At 35.2% G+C, this 16,909-nt stretch overlaps 1 protein-coding gene across 1 annotated transcript in view; it reads left to right on the top strand.

Annotated features, from left to right (window-relative positions):
- Window positions 1-16,909, top strand: part of Lrp1b (LDL receptor related protein 1B) — a 1,617,914-nt gene that overhangs the window by 1,097,605 nt on the left and 503,400 nt on the right. The window contains exons 37-41 of the mRNA XM_059258831.1: window positions 501-630; window positions 10,030-10,156; window positions 10,289-10,440; window positions 10,743-10,867; window positions 11,985-12,356. Coding sequence (XP_059114814.1) covers window positions 501-630; window positions 10,030-10,156; window positions 10,289-10,440; window positions 10,743-10,867; window positions 11,985-12,356 — 906 coding nt within the window. The remainder of the gene's footprint in view (window positions 1-500; window positions 631-10,029; window positions 10,157-10,288; window positions 10,441-10,742; window positions 10,868-11,984; window positions 12,357-16,909) is intronic.

The raw sequence follows: 16,909 nt of genomic DNA, 5'->3' as shown, positions 1-16,909 counted from the left end.
TCATTCTTCTTTAAAATATTTCTGGTTCTTGTTTCTAACATTTTAAAATTTCTTTCTAGCCAAGGGGGTAAATACTCTCTTTTGCATTAGGTTCAACTTTTCTACTGCCTTTGGATAAGTGTTCTTATGTAGATGTAGAATGTGTATTATTAAGTTTGCTCAATTCTCCAGAGAGTTCCACATGGTAAACAAAGTATAGGAAGTTTTCTTTTGTTTAAAGTCAGTGTAATGTTAAAATACTTACTCTGAACAGTTGGGAGAAGTTTCAACTTCTTTCAAACATATCAATAGATACTACTTAGTTTAAGCGATCAAAATATGAGATTGGAATTTGAAGTCTCTGTGAATTAGTTTAATTATAGCTGTTTAGTAAATACACAATCAAAGGAAGTAAACATGCTCTTAGTTATGTGAAGACTCAGAAACTTAATTGCCAGTGTAACTGAAAAACATTTCTATGATTCCTAACTTGGTTGTGGGCATTTCTGTTTTTCTCCTAGGTAACATATATTGGACAGATCACGGATTCAATTTAATTGAAGTTGCAAGACTCAATGGCTCTTTCCGTTATGTAGTTATCTCCCAAGGCCTGGATCAACCAAGATCTATAGCTGTGCACCCAGAAAAAGGGTAATTTTAAGGTTTACATATATTTTCCGGGTTTGAACTGTATTTTCTTAAGTTATAGTAGGAAAAATTAGGCAATCACATCATTGTAACTATAATATCTACAATGAGATAATAGTTTTAGCTTAGAAAGTTTATTTTAATTTTGCAAGTACCTGTTGGAAAAATTCATAAATATCATGACCTTTAAAATTAATTTTGAAATTATTTAACATTATATTCCATATAATATAATTTGGTCAACCCCATGCCTAATTCCCTCTCTTATCCCACATGAACCTTTCTTCCCAGCTAGACCTGATCCTACTTTTGAAGTTTTTACTTAATTTTTAATACCCAATGAATTGAAATAGAGTTGATTGAATGTACATAGTAGAGGATCATTTAGTGGATTATGTGCAGCTTACCACTTGCTATACCACTGGGAAAAAAGTGAGTAACCCACCCCAACAGCCAGTAACTGCCAAGAGCTAGACAGGAGAGGTGAGGCCTAATGATACTGTTCCTTATCCATAGTAAGACGTTCATAGGTCCACCTTGTGCAGCTCATGTGTAGTAAACCACTTCTGTGTGTTCATGGCATGTGGCAGAGTGGACTATATCTTCATCCTTAGATGAGTCAAACGGGTAAACAAAAGAATAAATATTGACATATTTAATATTAAAATATTTAGTTCACCCATCTAGGGCTTGAATAATGTCCTATTCTAAGAAATCTGTCCCAGATGTCAGAATAAGCTTAGTTCTATAAGTAGGAAAGCTTCTGACTTGTCAGGTTAAAAGAGACATTTTTTCTAGGCACAAAAAAATAGTTTCCTTGATTGGTCTATATTTATGGTCCTTCTAACTCATTTTTCTTTAGAATTATTTCTATTTATTGTTCTATTTTTCTTTTGTTATAATGTATTAATTATGCATGTTAGTGTGTCACAATGGCATTTTCATACATGCACATAAGCCATTATGTTTATCTTTACTTCCTATGATTCTCCTTTAACCCTTCTCATTCCTGATGAGCCCCTTCCTCATTCCAATTAGTACCCATTCTGCTATGATATCTCCTGGGAGTGGTTTACCAATGAGTTTCATTAGGTATACTTACAGGAATTAGAATCAAGGGTTATTTACTGGCACATGAACATCTTACCAGAAGCTAGCCTACTGAAGAAACACTCTCTGTCTCTGTCTCTCTCTCTTTGTCTCTTTCTCTTCAACCAAAAGCTTGTCTATACCTATTCAGAAGGGGTGGGGTAGTGCCTCTTAAACTGCAACCCCCTTAACAAGCATAAACTACCTAAAAGTCCTCTGCAACTTGAAGTGTGGAGCCTTCTGAGTACCTTTCCACCTCTGTGATGGAAAGCTGATGGACCTACTTTAGAACAGGTCTTGTGTAGATAATCAGTGCTGCTGAGAGTTCAAGATTTTGCAATAGCTGTGACATACCAAGGACAGCAAACTACAATGCCACCCTCTCTTTATCTGGCTCTTACATTCTTTCTGCTTTACCTTCAAACTGTTCCATGAACTTTGAGGAGTGCTATATTTGTTCCAATTAGGGCCAGGCATTATGACCTTTATCCTCAGCACTTTCCCCATTTATGAGTTTCTGTAATAATGTGATAACCACCACTCATCGAAAATGAAAAACAAAAACAAAGAAACGTTTATGACCAAAGTATGACAAAGCTGATTACTAATGTATGGGCATAATCATAAATATTTAGAAGGCAATTTGATAGTCACATCATGTCCATTGACCAAAACAAAGTCAGGAGCTTCCCCACTGAGGACTATATCCTCTCCAGCTTTTGACCAGATTTATAGTACCAGAAATGAATTCCTGTCTCTGAAAGGGGCTTCAAAAACAATCAGAATGTGGCTGTTTATCCTCCAAAGAGTCAAATTACTAATGCGCCAATGGGCACATCATGCCTGGCAGGTCATTTTTGTAGCATAAAGAGTTCAGAGCTGAATATGACCATGATGACATTTCTGCTCCAGCAGCCTGCCCAGCATCTTCTAAAACTGTGAACACTAGCCTTCAGGGAAGAATCTTCCAGCTCTGTTCCAGCTTGGTTTCTCTATGTCATGCGATCAACACATATCATATTTTCAGAAACAACATCTAACCATTTAGTTCTAGTATACATAGGTACTATAAATCTGGTCAAAAGTTGGAGAGGATATAGTCCTTAATGGAGAAGCTCCATCCAGACTTTGTTTTGGTAAATGGACATGATGTGTCTTTCAAATTGTCTTCTAAATATTTATGATTATACCCATACATTAGTAACCAAGAGTAGTAAAAATAGCATGTATTGTTTTGGGGACCACAAGAATCTTCCAGGCTGGCACTTTCATTTAATAATGTTATAGTTTCTGGGAGAGGTGTTATTATCTATCCATTTAAGAAAACTCCATTCAACTTTTTTTATTTTTAATTTTAATAAGTTTACAAAATGATTGTTTTAGGTGTAGCTCTTGCACCTGCTCTTTCTTGTGTTGACCCTCCTTTCTTCCTTTATTCTTTGATCCTTCACTCTCCGTCTCCACTGAAGTTTTTCCAACCTCAATATTTTTCATCCATGTTTTTCCTCTCATGGGCCTCTTCATAATTTTTTTTTGCTTCTGTGCATTCTCCCACATAAATACAGATATAAAAATTAGAAACTAGGGTCCACATATGAGAAAGAACATGTGGTGTTTGTGTTTCTGAATCTGGGTTATATCACTTAATATATTGCCCAGTTCTGAAATTTTCATAATTTCATTTTCCTTTACAGATGAAGAAAAGTCAATTGTGCAGATATGCCATATTTTGGCTATCTGTTCATCCGTTGATGGGCATCTAGGTTGATTTGTTTGCTTTCAGTAAACATGAATGTACAAGTATCTCTGTCGTAAGACCTGGAGTACTTAGTGTATGTGCCCATGAATAGCATAGTTGAGTTATTTGGTAGATCTAGTGTTTTGAGAAGCATCTACACTGATTTCCATAGTGGCTACACCACTTTGAACTCTCACCAACTGTGAATAAGCATTTCACTTTCTCCACACCCTCACCAGTATTTGTTGTCATTTGTTTCTTGATGAATGCCATTCTGATTAGAGTGAAATAAATGGTTTTAATTTGCATTTCCTTAATGAGCAAGAGTGTCGAGCAATTTTTAAAAATATTATTGGACATTTGTATTTCTTCTTTTAAGAACTGTTCAGTTTCTTAGCCTATGTTTAATAGAGTTGTTTTCTATTTAGTTTTTTTGTGAATTATGAATATTAGTACTCTATCAGATATATATCTGTAAAATGTTTCTTCTCCTTGACTTCTTAATGTTGATGGTCTCCAGTTATCATTTCCTTTATGTGTTAAATCTTTCTCCTGAATTCTACATTTTTATGTTTGACTATGTCTTCAGCATTCTCACTTGGAGAACTTACAAGTTGTATTTTCAAAAATTATTAGAGAAACATCTACCACTCCATATATAAACCAAGGGATGGGTTTCTAAAATTTAATCAATGTGTTGATATGGCCACCAGTAGTAACACATGACAACTTAGAGGATGAAAAAAAATCAGCGTTGTGCGTGTGTGTGTGTGTGTGTGTGTGTATATGTGTGTGTGTGTGTGTGTGTGTGTGTGTGTGTGTGTGTGTGTGTGAGAGAGAGAGAGAGAGAGAGAGAGAGAGAGAGGCGGGGGGGGGGGCTTAAAAGGAGTAGTAAAGCTGGCAGTTGTAATAGATTAACTGTTAAAGGAGGAGAGGCCTCTAAAAGGTAGTCACAGCAGGTAGGACATCAGGAGATACAGAAGACAGCCCCCACAGAAGGCTGAGCTCCAAGACACCTTTCTGTGTCCAGAGGGGAGCACTTCGGAATGTGACTGGCACTAGCTGCTTTCAAGTGACACTTGAGATGAGTTGGTGGCTTGCATGTTTAAAGCATTGACAAAAGGAAGAAATGAATCAAGGGCTGGCACATTCACAGGATCATCAGAGTGATCCATAAAGCCCAGGAGTGTCAGCGGTAGGAAGATCAGATAGGGATGCTGTCAGCCAATGGGAACCAGTATGGCTCCAAAGGTCTCCTTTCCATACCATGGAGCTTCTGCATGTTACTCAGATACTGCTCCCCAACTCGTCTCCTTTATCACCTTAAAATTGTATTCCTCAATGAAGTACTTTCCTTTTGCTTTCAAATAAACACCCAGGTCCTTTTATTCTTAGACAAAAACAGAAATGTTTTATTAATATCTCGATATTTACTTCTCAGCTTCTGAAGACTGATCTGTGCTTACTGTCTCACGGCTGACCCCCGGCCCAATCTTTCCTGTCTGAGGCATTTCTCGGTATCCCCATGGCCTCATGATGAAAAAGTTTCTAGGTTTTTTACTCCCCTTGCTTTGTCTTGGATACTTCCCTCTGCTGACTTTCTACCCAAGAATTTACTTTTCTATTTCCTGCCTTCAGGAGACTTTTCTGTTTCTGCTTCTCTCTGTGGGCTCCAACAGCTCTGAGAGCATCTTCACTGATTCTCTTTATTTCCAACATGATAAGCTTTTCTCTCCCTCATTTTAATTATTATTTGAACTGATCTCAATTTGTGTCAGTCAGTGAATTATTGTACATACAGTGAAATCTATAAAATATACATACATAGTTGGAAAGTATTACAATCAATTTCCTCTCTTTGTTTTTCAAATTCCCTTTAGATTCCCTGCCACTGAGCCTCACTTTACCTCCACTCCTACTAACTACTTTTCTTACAATGGGACTCGTTCAGTGATATACCTAAAGTAATTGAAATGTTGCTTTTTCGTGGTTCCATGCAAGCCATAAGCCATCTCGTCTACCTTCAAATTCTTCCATTTCTCTCTGTAGACATTTGTCAGATTCACTTTTTCACTCCATTGAGAGACCATGACTTAGCAAGATGACTGTAAACAGTTTTGACTTCCTGATCTTCAGTCCCTAATATACAATTTACATTTCAGCTGATGAGCCAAGAACTTTTATATTTATCACAATATTAGAATAGTCTTTGTACAGCCTCATTTTTTGTTGAAAGCATTTCATAAAGAGTCACATGAAAGAATACATTTTCCATGTTTGCAGCTAAGAGTAGAAATGATTTACAGAAAATAATTATTAGTATTTGAAAACAACAGTGACAGGTGTCCCTCTACACTTTGGCATGCATGTATTTATTGACTTGACTCCAGTGGAAAAGGAATTAAAATGAAAGGTTTATGAAAATCATTCAAAATGATTTCCAAGTAATATTAACATAGGATTTTAAGAGCAAAAATTCCTAACTTAAAAATGAAATATAGCATTTACAATTCTGTTTGAAAATAAAACATGGCATGTGATACTATCAAGGGAAAAGGGGACCATTATAGAGTAAATTAGCTAAATTCAAGATATAAATGTGCCATATAAAGAAGGCATAATGCCTATTTTGGAACAATAGAGACTTGAAGTCTTTTTAAATGTAGCCAAATGCAAAACAGGAACCACCTAGGAATTTAGTTCCTCTTGAAAAGTCAACTTTCTCCCCCTGGACTTTTCTACCTTTTGGCAGCTTCTTGGAATGAAGCAGAATCGACTGTAATAATTTTCTTTATACTGAAAAGTCATTTACTGTGCATGAAAAGTATGGGAAATCATAGTATGATGTGGAGAGATTTGATTAATCATACATAGCATAAAATTGTAAGTAAAACTAAACATTGTATTCCTTTCTTAGGCACCAAAATATATGTTGCCTGGCTTGATTGAGCATTATATCACTGTTTAAGAGTGATTATATATAAAAATGTAATTTTTCATATTAGTTTAACAAATAATCTGTTCTTAAAAAATATTTTAATAGAGCATAGAATTTCATTTTGAAAATGTTTAACTTTTTCTGCAGTGAGATAGTATTTCCTGGGCTAAGTTGACTACATAAGTACCCTACAGTTCATTTTCTCAGCCATGTCACTCAACATGATAAGCATTTTGTAGCTGTAAAGCGTGATCTCAACTGGGGCTGTAATCCCAGCACTGGAATGTTATTCTTCTGTGTATTATGTTCTTAAAGGTTCAACCTAGTCAGCTCCCTATTTTTAGTAATCTTGGGCTTGCATTTGTAAGGTATTATTTAATGTTGACCTTATTAAATTGATTAATTAACAATAAAATCATCAACATGTAATTATATTTGGCTTTGTGTAATAGGGTATCCTTTCAGCGCGCTCTCTCTCTCTCTCTCTCTCTCTCTCTCTCTCTCTCTCTCTCTTTTAAACTTTATTTATTTTTATTTTATGTGCATTGGTGTTTTGTCTGCGTGGATGTGTGAGATCCCCTGGAGCTGAAGTTACAGACCATTGTGAGCTGCCATGTGGGTGCTGGGAATTGAACCATGGTCCTCTGGAAAAACAGTCAGTTCTCTTAACTACTGAGCTATCTCTCCAGCCCTTCAGGTCACTTGTACATGCATAAAACTTTATATGAAATCTACATGCAGAATAGTTTTTCTTAAAAAAAATAATCCACAAATTGTATTAGCACTCATTTTAGCATCTTGCATGGAAGCATCACAATTCAAAATAAGAAGGGACTATTACTATTAAATAAAATAAAGCTGTTCTGCAAAAACTAAGCCCCTACCTGTTCATGCTATTCTTCATTCCACTTCTGTCTTTATGTATAGACATCTCTTGTTATACTCATGATAGCTCAGGAAGAATAACATACAATATAACATTATTGGCGCTGGTAGAACAATATACAACAAAGATGATGTTAAATGCTTGAATTTGTTTCCTAGCCTGTCCATTGTTTGATCATATGAACAGAAAATATTCACTTTAAACCATCATTCCCACAGCTGTGAGAATTAGGCTTAAATATGTGAAACAGATTACTCAGACAATGTGTTCCGTAAGGTCCACAGAATGATATACAATTGTTGGGCATTTGGGTTTGGATGAGTCAGTTTATTAAATTTATAACAAGCAAAAGTAAAAGAATAAACAGCAAATAACAGAAAGAACCAGGAGTGACATCATTCAATCAATTGCTCACAACATGTCGCAGAAAAGAGTGAATTAATCCATGAGAGGGAAAACCAAAGGTAATATCATCAAATTGTGGATTTACAAGCATCCAACAGAAATTGACTGGGAAAGCCAGCTGGAGTTCCAGGTTGAGAGAGCCCTTGGTGGAGAAGTGTCCCCGCAAGTGAGACTTCCTAGGTGAAAACAACAAACTAACAAAACAAAAATAGCATCAGATAAGGACCATCAAATTGGGTGCTTATATTATTATCTAGCAGAAACTGACTGGAAAATTGAAGGCAGGCAGTTGAGAGAATTCCAAAAAGACAGCACTCCTAGCTTCTCCATAGATGGGCTTCTGGTTTTCCTTTTCACTGTTGACATTTTTACATTATAGGATAAATGGTAATCATGTTTGGAAAGAGTCTGCTTTCTAGCTGCCCTCAGGGGCATAGTGTTTATAACTTAGCTATTTTTTGCTATTTTCCTTTCATCTTGTTTTAAGAGCTTAAGGGCCCAGGGAGGGAGCTTTAGAGGAGAGAGCACAAGGGCCTCTGTGCTGCTAGCCTGCTTCCACCAAGCTTGAATAGCCCATTATGATTTACCAATATAATGTGTATTACACTGCTCATTTAAAACCGTGCTTCCTTGCTCATTCAGTGTATTTGTAAATGGATTAGTATTAAGTAAAAGGTTTATTATATGCATTTCCATCCCTATTTGAATATGTTAAAAGTTGATGGTAATGACTCTCCTGGCTGCCCGACTGCATCCATTGTAATCCAATAGCACCTGGCTTTTAACAATCGTGACATTTGTCCTCAGATAATTAAATGACATCATACATCTGTTTATCAGTTCATATTTTTAATATATTGAAAGTATCACTTAAAAGTCTTGACTTTATTATATAGATTTTTTTCATGTGCTTTTAGCCAGTTTCATGCTAATAAAACATTAGTGACGTTTCCTATTAAGTTTTCCATTCCTGTACTACAGAATTTGTAAATATGAATGGCAATGTCTTCAGGATTCAGTTACTTGGAATTCTAGTCCAACCTCTTTCATTATGTTGTCAAATACCAGCACATAAATTTTATACAGCTTTTAAAAAAATATCAGCTATTAAAATAATTCAAAGTAACATGGATAAATCGAATGTATATATTTTATGTAATTTAAGTTTTGAGGTTAATAATTTTATATGAGTATACAAAAATAAGCAGGTTTTCTTTAGGATTCATATATGAAGCTCAAGAAATATCTCTTCTTGGGTTATTTTTCTAAACATTAGTTTTTTATAGGTTGAAAGCTTGTGAGTACATAATTTCAAATTTATGAAGGATTGTATTCATCTAAAAGTATGATTCCTTCTCCTAAGATATAAATGCTGAACTTTATGAATGAACGAGTAAAAAAATGAATTTCTACCCTCATTGTTTATATTCCCTTTATCAACATATTTTGTCTAATAATACTTTGGCTTCTCTTTCTGAATTACGTATTCTTTCACATCAGTTTTTGAGATTATTAAAGTAAAATGCTTTCTTTGTTAAGTGTGAAACCATACGTTAGTGTGACATCACATGTGAACTTTTAAAACTTAGAATAGTTACATTTAGATGTTTGGGTGAAGGTTAAAAGTTACAATTATTGGTGTATAGATGCATAAATTAAATAATACTATATTTAATTTTTAAATATCATAATTATTGACTGCTATATATACAATTCTAAATATAACAGAAAAAGCAAGCAATCAAAACAAAACACTGTTTTTATTGGGCCCACAATGTAGTTGAGGAAAAATGTTCAAAATGATTATAAGGTTAAGAAAGTCCAGTATAATATTCCACCTTAGTCTGTGTGCTCTGCTGCTGTGGTGTAGGGTTAATAGTGCAGGAATAATCAAAGAGGCACCTGGAGTCTAATGAAGGAGAAGCTGAAGGAAAAAATTAGGCAACAAGTTGGAGAAGAAAATTTCAGATAGCATGAGCGTATATTATTGATTCTTCCAAAGCACTCAATGGAACTTACTTTAATAAAGCAACTCCCTCTTTCTATTTACTCATAACTTCTAATTTGCATTTGGTCTGTCTGTGTTTGCCAGTCCTTGAAACTTCATATAAATCAAATCCTGAAATATTTGTCCTTACTGTATTCCATTCTTGTGATTTCTACACTGGTTAAAAATGCTTTATAATAAGATTCTATTAGTAACTGCAGAGATATTTGCAAATTAAGTTCTGTGGTTTATTTGGTTCTGTTATGCACACTGTACTGTTAAGAGCTCTGCTGTCACTTGCAGTTTTATTTGATGCCCTTTAATCTGTTTATTATTATAAATGATCAATTTAATTTCAGCTTCTTGTTCTGGACTGAATGGGGACAGATGCCCTGCATTGGGAAGGCTCACCTAGATGGTTCCGAGAAGGTCATGATTGTAAGCGTGGGAATAGCATGGCCCAATGGCATCTCCATTGACTATGAGGTCTGTTGGATTGCTTTTAAGATTCTAAAGTGTGTTCGTGTCCAGCTTGCAGTAGTCTACTTTTAATACTCCCTTATTTACTTAATAAATAACCAAAACAGCTTGTACTATTGCTTTCAAATCACTATGTAGGAAAATAAATTATACTGGTGTGATGCTCGCACAGACAAGATAGAAAGAATTGACCTTGACACTGGCGGGAATCGTGAGGTGGTGCTGTCTGGGAGCAGTGTGGATCTGTTTTCAGTTGCGGTCTTTGGGGCTTACATCTACTGGTCTGACAGGTAATTTATTTTTTTCGTAAGTATTTGAGTCTCAAAATGTTATTTCAGTGCCATTTCTTTGCCCTTGTAGGATTAGCCATCCCTTAGCAAGGTTACAGAAAGAATTTCACAAAACCATGTAATTTTTTCAGAAGAGGTCAGCAAGGATCTCTAGCTATTCTGCAGTCAAGCATTTCAGCACCACACACTAAAACTGGTTTATTTTCTTCCGTTTGAGCCATCTCTTTCTTATCTTCAGTTTTACCTGACTTGATTTTAATTAGTTCAAGACTGTTGACGCTGTGTGTTCCACTTTTTGGCAGAGCGCATGCCAATGGGTCGGTCAGAAGGGGCCACAAGAACGATGCCACAGAAACAGTAACCATGAGAACCGGACTCGGAGTCAACCTAAAGGAGATCAAAATTTTTAACCGAGTAAGAGAGAAAGGTCAGCACAGTTCATGAAATACACAATTCATACATTTTGCATCATTTCTCTTTTGTTTTTAAAAATTCAGAATTAATTATTTGTATTAAGTTCAAAACCTTAAAATTCCCTTTTTGATGATTTTGTTTTACAAAAATCATAGAGAAGGCCAAGGAAATGAAGATACAATAGTATCTTCCTTTTGTACATATAAATGGTCATGTAACATAGGACAAGTCTTGAGAATGGGTTTTTACTAATAAATATATTTTTTAAATCTTGTTAAATGTATTTGACAAAAAGTACAAAGCACAACGAAGGTATTAGAGAAGCAACTGAATTTTTGTTATGGATTATCTTTTAGAACAAAAGTTGTTATGGTTCTGGAAACAGTTGTCTTCAATGTGTGTTTCTGAATCATTGCTTCTTTCATAATGGTTTTGTCCATTTTAAAATTCTTTTTACTCAATTTCTGTATATGAAAGAACTTTATATAATAATTTTGAAGATGGGAATAATGAATTTGTAACACGGACTCAGCCTTGCATACTTGATCGTTTATAATTAGAATCATTTATGCCTTATGTATAAGAGGTGTGGCACAACAAAGCCATCCATTTGCAATTTCCTGTGCCTCATGGACACTCTTAAGAGCATAACAAGGTTTCTCAGTCTCTTCAGATTATGTTCTGAGTTAGTCAGTTACATGTGTCAAAGACTATGAAATATAAAGTCTATCATTTTAAAACAATACATTCAACTACTTTTTAAAGGAAATTCTTTTTAGTTTGTTTTTGGTGCTGAGGACTGAGCTTAGGACTTGGTACTTGCTAGGCAAAGGCATCACCACTAAGCTAAATCTCTAGCCTTAGTAAGTTAAATCTCAATGCTTTTGTTTAGCTTTGAATATATATATATATATATATATATATATATATATATATATATATATATATATATTCAAGAAACTAGAATTTTTGATTTAAAAATTTATTATTGTTTTGAATTTAATTTTTATTGACCAATCTTTAAAAATAAAATTATACTTAGAGTTTAACTGCAATGTTTATATTAGAGATAGGATAAACTTGCTCAAACATTGAAAAAATTATGTGTTTGGGTGTTTTCTCTTTCTCAGGTACCAATGTCTGTGCCAAAGAAAACGGTGGTTGTCAGCAACTCTGTCTTTATCGAGGGAATTCCAGGAGAACCTGTGCCTGTGCCCATGGCTATTTGGCTGGGGATGGAGTAACTTGTCTAAGGCATGAGGGCTATTTGCTATATTCAGGAAGAACAATATTAAAAAGCATACATCTTTCTGATGAAACCAACTTAAATTCCCCAGTAAGGCCCTATGAGAACCCACATTATTTCAAGAATATCATAGCCCTGGCCTTTGACTACAATCAAAGAAAAGAAGGTACCAATCGGATCTTTTACAGTGATGCGCACTTTGGAAATATACAGCTTATTAAAGATAACTGGGAAGATAGACAAGTAATTGTTGAAAGTAAGTAAAAACTTTATATTGTTTGTGTGTCACTTCAGTTTAGGGAGAAAAAAAGCACTGGTATGTGCATGGAGCAGTTGCACTCCCACAGTTCATACTCAAGAATGACTAGGATGATATCATCCATCAATCCCCCAATGTCAAAGCAGCAAGTAACCACATGTGCTCTAAACAGTGGCTTTAATCATATCTGCAGTGTTTTATCATAACATTTGCTGCATATAAGAATTGTGATACTGGTAATATATCAGTACAAAATTATTTTAATTGTGGGTGAAATAGTAGCATTAAAGTATCTCTAATGATTTTCAGTTAATCATATTTTCTGAAACATTATCTAACATCAATGTGTGGATGTATAAGGGCATGCTGAAGAGGTGACTTGGGCTTGAAGTTCTCATTTCAGTGGGAAGAGAGCTTTTCTAGCAAGCACAAGGCTCTAAGTTGTAAAACAAACAAAAATCATGGAAAAGAAAGAAATCACTGTAACTATTTAAGCTTCGTGTTTTGGTCAGTGTTAATTATCTACATCATTTACAGACACCCCTTTCCTGTCATCCAACATTCACAGACAGCAACATCTTCACGCACGCTTGGCTGTGACTTTGTGATTTCTCTTTCTTTTCTGCCGCTTCTATTCACAGTGCTGAACCAGTCTTTGTATCCCTGTTTTTAAACTGCAATATTAAACCTACATTTATAATACACTTGGGAAGTAATACAGGTTTAAACATGAAACGTGTGCCTCACCAATGTCAATGCCATCTCATCCAGAGCTGAAAACTACCATTTCCTGTAGATGTTTTTGTAGCCTATGTATCATCATCCTTAATTATAAAACAAGATTATTGATCAATGTGTCAGACACCTAGCTGACCATAGTGACATATTGCAAACATTTATTTCAGCCCACAAATCTATTTTATTCTTTGCAAACATATGCCCAATTTTGCACCCAGTGTACATTGTTTGATTTATTTAATTTATTGATCAATGAATTATGTGTCTCATAAATATACTAAATATTACAGTTAATATTTGTTTGTATAAATGTGCTCATTCATAAATGTAAATATTTGTGTAAGATAGAAACCAGGAAGCAAATTTAACTAAACTGAAACCAAGGCACCAAGCCTGTCATTTGTATTTTATTTTTTATAGGTGACTGAACACAAATGTCCTATCAATTTATATCTTTACCCACTGTCTATGAAAAGGATTATTTTCTCAAAGCTTTTCCAATAATACTTTTCTAATTTTTATTAGTTTATGGAAATCTAATAATCAAAATTACTTCCTTATATTAATACTCATTTGCACGACAACAATAAGAGCTAGCCTCTACTATGTTCAGTTTTTTAAATCAGTTCAGGTATTCAGTTTACAAGCACAAGGTCACAATTTTTATTGTGTAGGTTGATATATTTATTAGTAACTTCACAGCAATTTGTATATTTGTGGCCCAAGACATTTGGCTCCCCCTCCCTCTCTCTCTCTCTCTCTCTCTCTCTCTCTCTCTCTCTCTCTCTCTCTCTCTCTCTCTCGTGTGTGTGTGTGTGTGTGTGTGTGTGTGTGTGTGTGTGTGTAACAACTATGTAACTGTGCTAATAATGAGATTAACACTCATTGACACTCATTGATTCTTTGGGTATGTCTGTATGAGGTTTACATTTATATCACTTTTCAGTTTGTCATTTCCAACTCAGATAGAATTCATCATTGCAAGTGTTCATATTGAACCACAGCCTATTAATTAACTTATTCATCATGTACAATTTAGGCGTCCTGGCGGTAAAAGATGAATGTCTGTTCAGAGGCCTTTAGAAGCCACAGTTTAATGAAGAAATCTGCAAGCAAACAATCATTGTAATACAGTAGACCTACAAGATACCTGGGGCCTTTAGAGAATAAACAATATACCTGGTGAAGAATCTCATGAAAGTTTTAAAAGGTGATGCTGTGCAGAACTGAGTTAAGGACATTGCCTGGGTAGATAGGAACCATCAGTTGAGTGGGCCAGGTGGCGGGAGAGAGAGGAAATGCATGATTCTATGCCTGTACTTCTCACAGTGTGAATCCCTAGGGATCCCAAGTGTACTATTGAGAGCAGATGAGAACAGAACCATTCTCAAATACCTAAATGTTCTGATATCTGTCTTTTTCTTAGAGCTCACCTTTGTTCTGAGGTTATTAAGGCTGTAATTGCACCTTAGCTTCCACTTACACAGTGTGTCCTGCTATACTGGAGGTCACTGTACTTTTCACTATAACTTTTTTTTTTTTGTTTTTTTTTTGTTTTTTTTTTTTGTTTTGTTTTTTGTTTTTTAAGACAGGGTTTCCCTGTGTAGTTTTGTGCCTTTCCTGGAACTCACTCTGTAGCCCAGACTGGCCTTGAACTCACAAAGATCCGCCTGCCTCTGCCTCCCGAGTGCTGGGATTAAAGGCATGCGCCACCACTGCCTGGCTAAAGACTTTTTTTTACTTTATTATTTATTTATTTATTTAATTTCAGGGCTGAGTACCGAACCCAGGGCCTTGTGCTTGCTAGGCAAGCGCTCTACCACTGAGCTAAATCCCCAACCCGTTCACTGTAACTTATGTGGAGGAAAACAGCTAGCTTCACTTAAGCAAAACGTTTTAAGAAAAGGTAGCATTAGGTTTTATTTTATTTTTTTAAATCAAATCTTGATCCTTTAATACAGACCCCTTCAGTATTTTGTATGATGAAAGAGATAATACACGCAAGGCATTTAGGTTGTCATCTGGAGGAAGCCAGGCATTTCATTGCATCAGAAGGCACTTTCCCCAGGAGGTACCACACACACTCCCATAGAGGACTAGCGTGGCAGTAATGATGCACACCTGGATGTGTGGCAGATATTTTCTAGGGAATATGGATGACACTGTCACTGTGATATTTGCTGCAAATAATATTTTAAAATGAAGTGAAATGAGTTATTTGTAAAAGCACTTATTCATGACAATAACTTGACAGGTTCCCAACTCTTTTGAGCCTTTTCTGGGGAGGCGTGTGATTTCCAAGGTCTGTGAATTCATGGCACAGACTAATGGAGTTCTCAACCTTGGAAGGAATGTGTAATCAGGGAAGCAATATTTTGCAAATGAAAAGAATAACTGATCCATTCAAAGCAAGGGATAGGCCAATATATTTTAATGTAATGTATTATGGAAAGTCCAACACCATGGTTTCAGAGTTTGTACCACTCTTACCCACAGCTATCCTTGTCCTGTGCTGCCTAGTATGCAAGAATCCACAGTTACCTGAAAACTTTATATTATCCCTTCCAAGCCATGGAATAGCTGCAATTGAATGAAGATATCATGACAGATAAGAGAATCCAGCCGTCTTGTAGGATGTTGAGAATCCAGCCATCTTGTAGGATGCCAGAGAGTTAGCAAATCTGTGAATTTATAAAACAGAGTTTTCTTTTCATTACCATTAAACATAGCTATCTTCCTTAGGATGTCTTATTTATGCTACAATACATATTGATTTATTATTCTAGACTATGATAATATTGGTAAATATTCACAGCAAACTTTTATATTTACACTTTAATCTAGTAACTAGCTCTAGACAATAACCACAGACCTAGAGTCTTTCTGGAGTCTTTAATGACAACTGATAGTTTAAAGATCATTATTTAACAAACATTGAAAACATTCTCGAGGTCTAAGAACTCAAAAAGATTTTGGTTTAAAGAAATTGAAAAGAAGTAATTTAGTAAGATTAAAATACAGATTTTTATGGCACAAATGGATGAGAGATGTAAAGAGGATAGTAGAGTGATTCTGATATTAGAGAACTTTGCAAAAGTAAGGGGCTTTAAAAATGAGTTTCATTAAGATGCGGTGTACATACTATAGTATTCATCAATTTAAACTGTCCATCTTAATGATTATTAGTGTATTGTATAATCAGTTTTCGAAGTTGTGATATGAATGTGTATTTGCTTATGTGAATATGACACAATAATACTTTTTATTTTACTTTCTACGTTGTAATTATTAGTTTGTTTATTGTGTTTGTGTGTACATTGATGCATGTTTCATGACGATCTTGTGGAGGTCAGAGAACAAAATGTGAGAGGTGGTTATCTCCTTCGCCATGTGGTCCCTTGGAAGAGCACTCAGGTTGTAAGGCTCGGTAGTCACTAAGCCCACTATTGTTTAGTTTTATCCATGTAACTAATCACCATTAATTACACGCACAATTGTGTCACCCGTGGCAACTCCAAATCTGAAGCTTTTCATCACTCCAAGTGGAACTTTCTTTAATAAAGCAACTCCTTTTTTTCCCGATTTTCTTATAACTAATAATTTACATTCCATCTGTATGTGTTTACCAATCCTGGATACTTCACGTAAATCAAACCCTAAAATATTTATCCTTAGTTTATATCTGTTTTCATGTGGCATCATGTATCTAGTGTGCATTCACACAGCAGCATGTACTATGAGTTTCTTCCTTTCATGGCTGAATAATGTCTAGTTGTAAGTGTTCATCACACTGTACGTACCCCTTTATTTGT

Source organism: Peromyscus eremicus, chromosome 4 (assembly GCF_949786415.1).
Source record: "Peromyscus eremicus chromosome 4, PerEre_H2_v1, whole genome shotgun sequence".
Taxonomy (NCBI): Eukaryota; Metazoa; Chordata; class Mammalia; order Rodentia; family Cricetidae; genus Peromyscus; species Peromyscus eremicus.
This window is presented reverse-complemented; position numbering and strand designations above follow the sequence as displayed.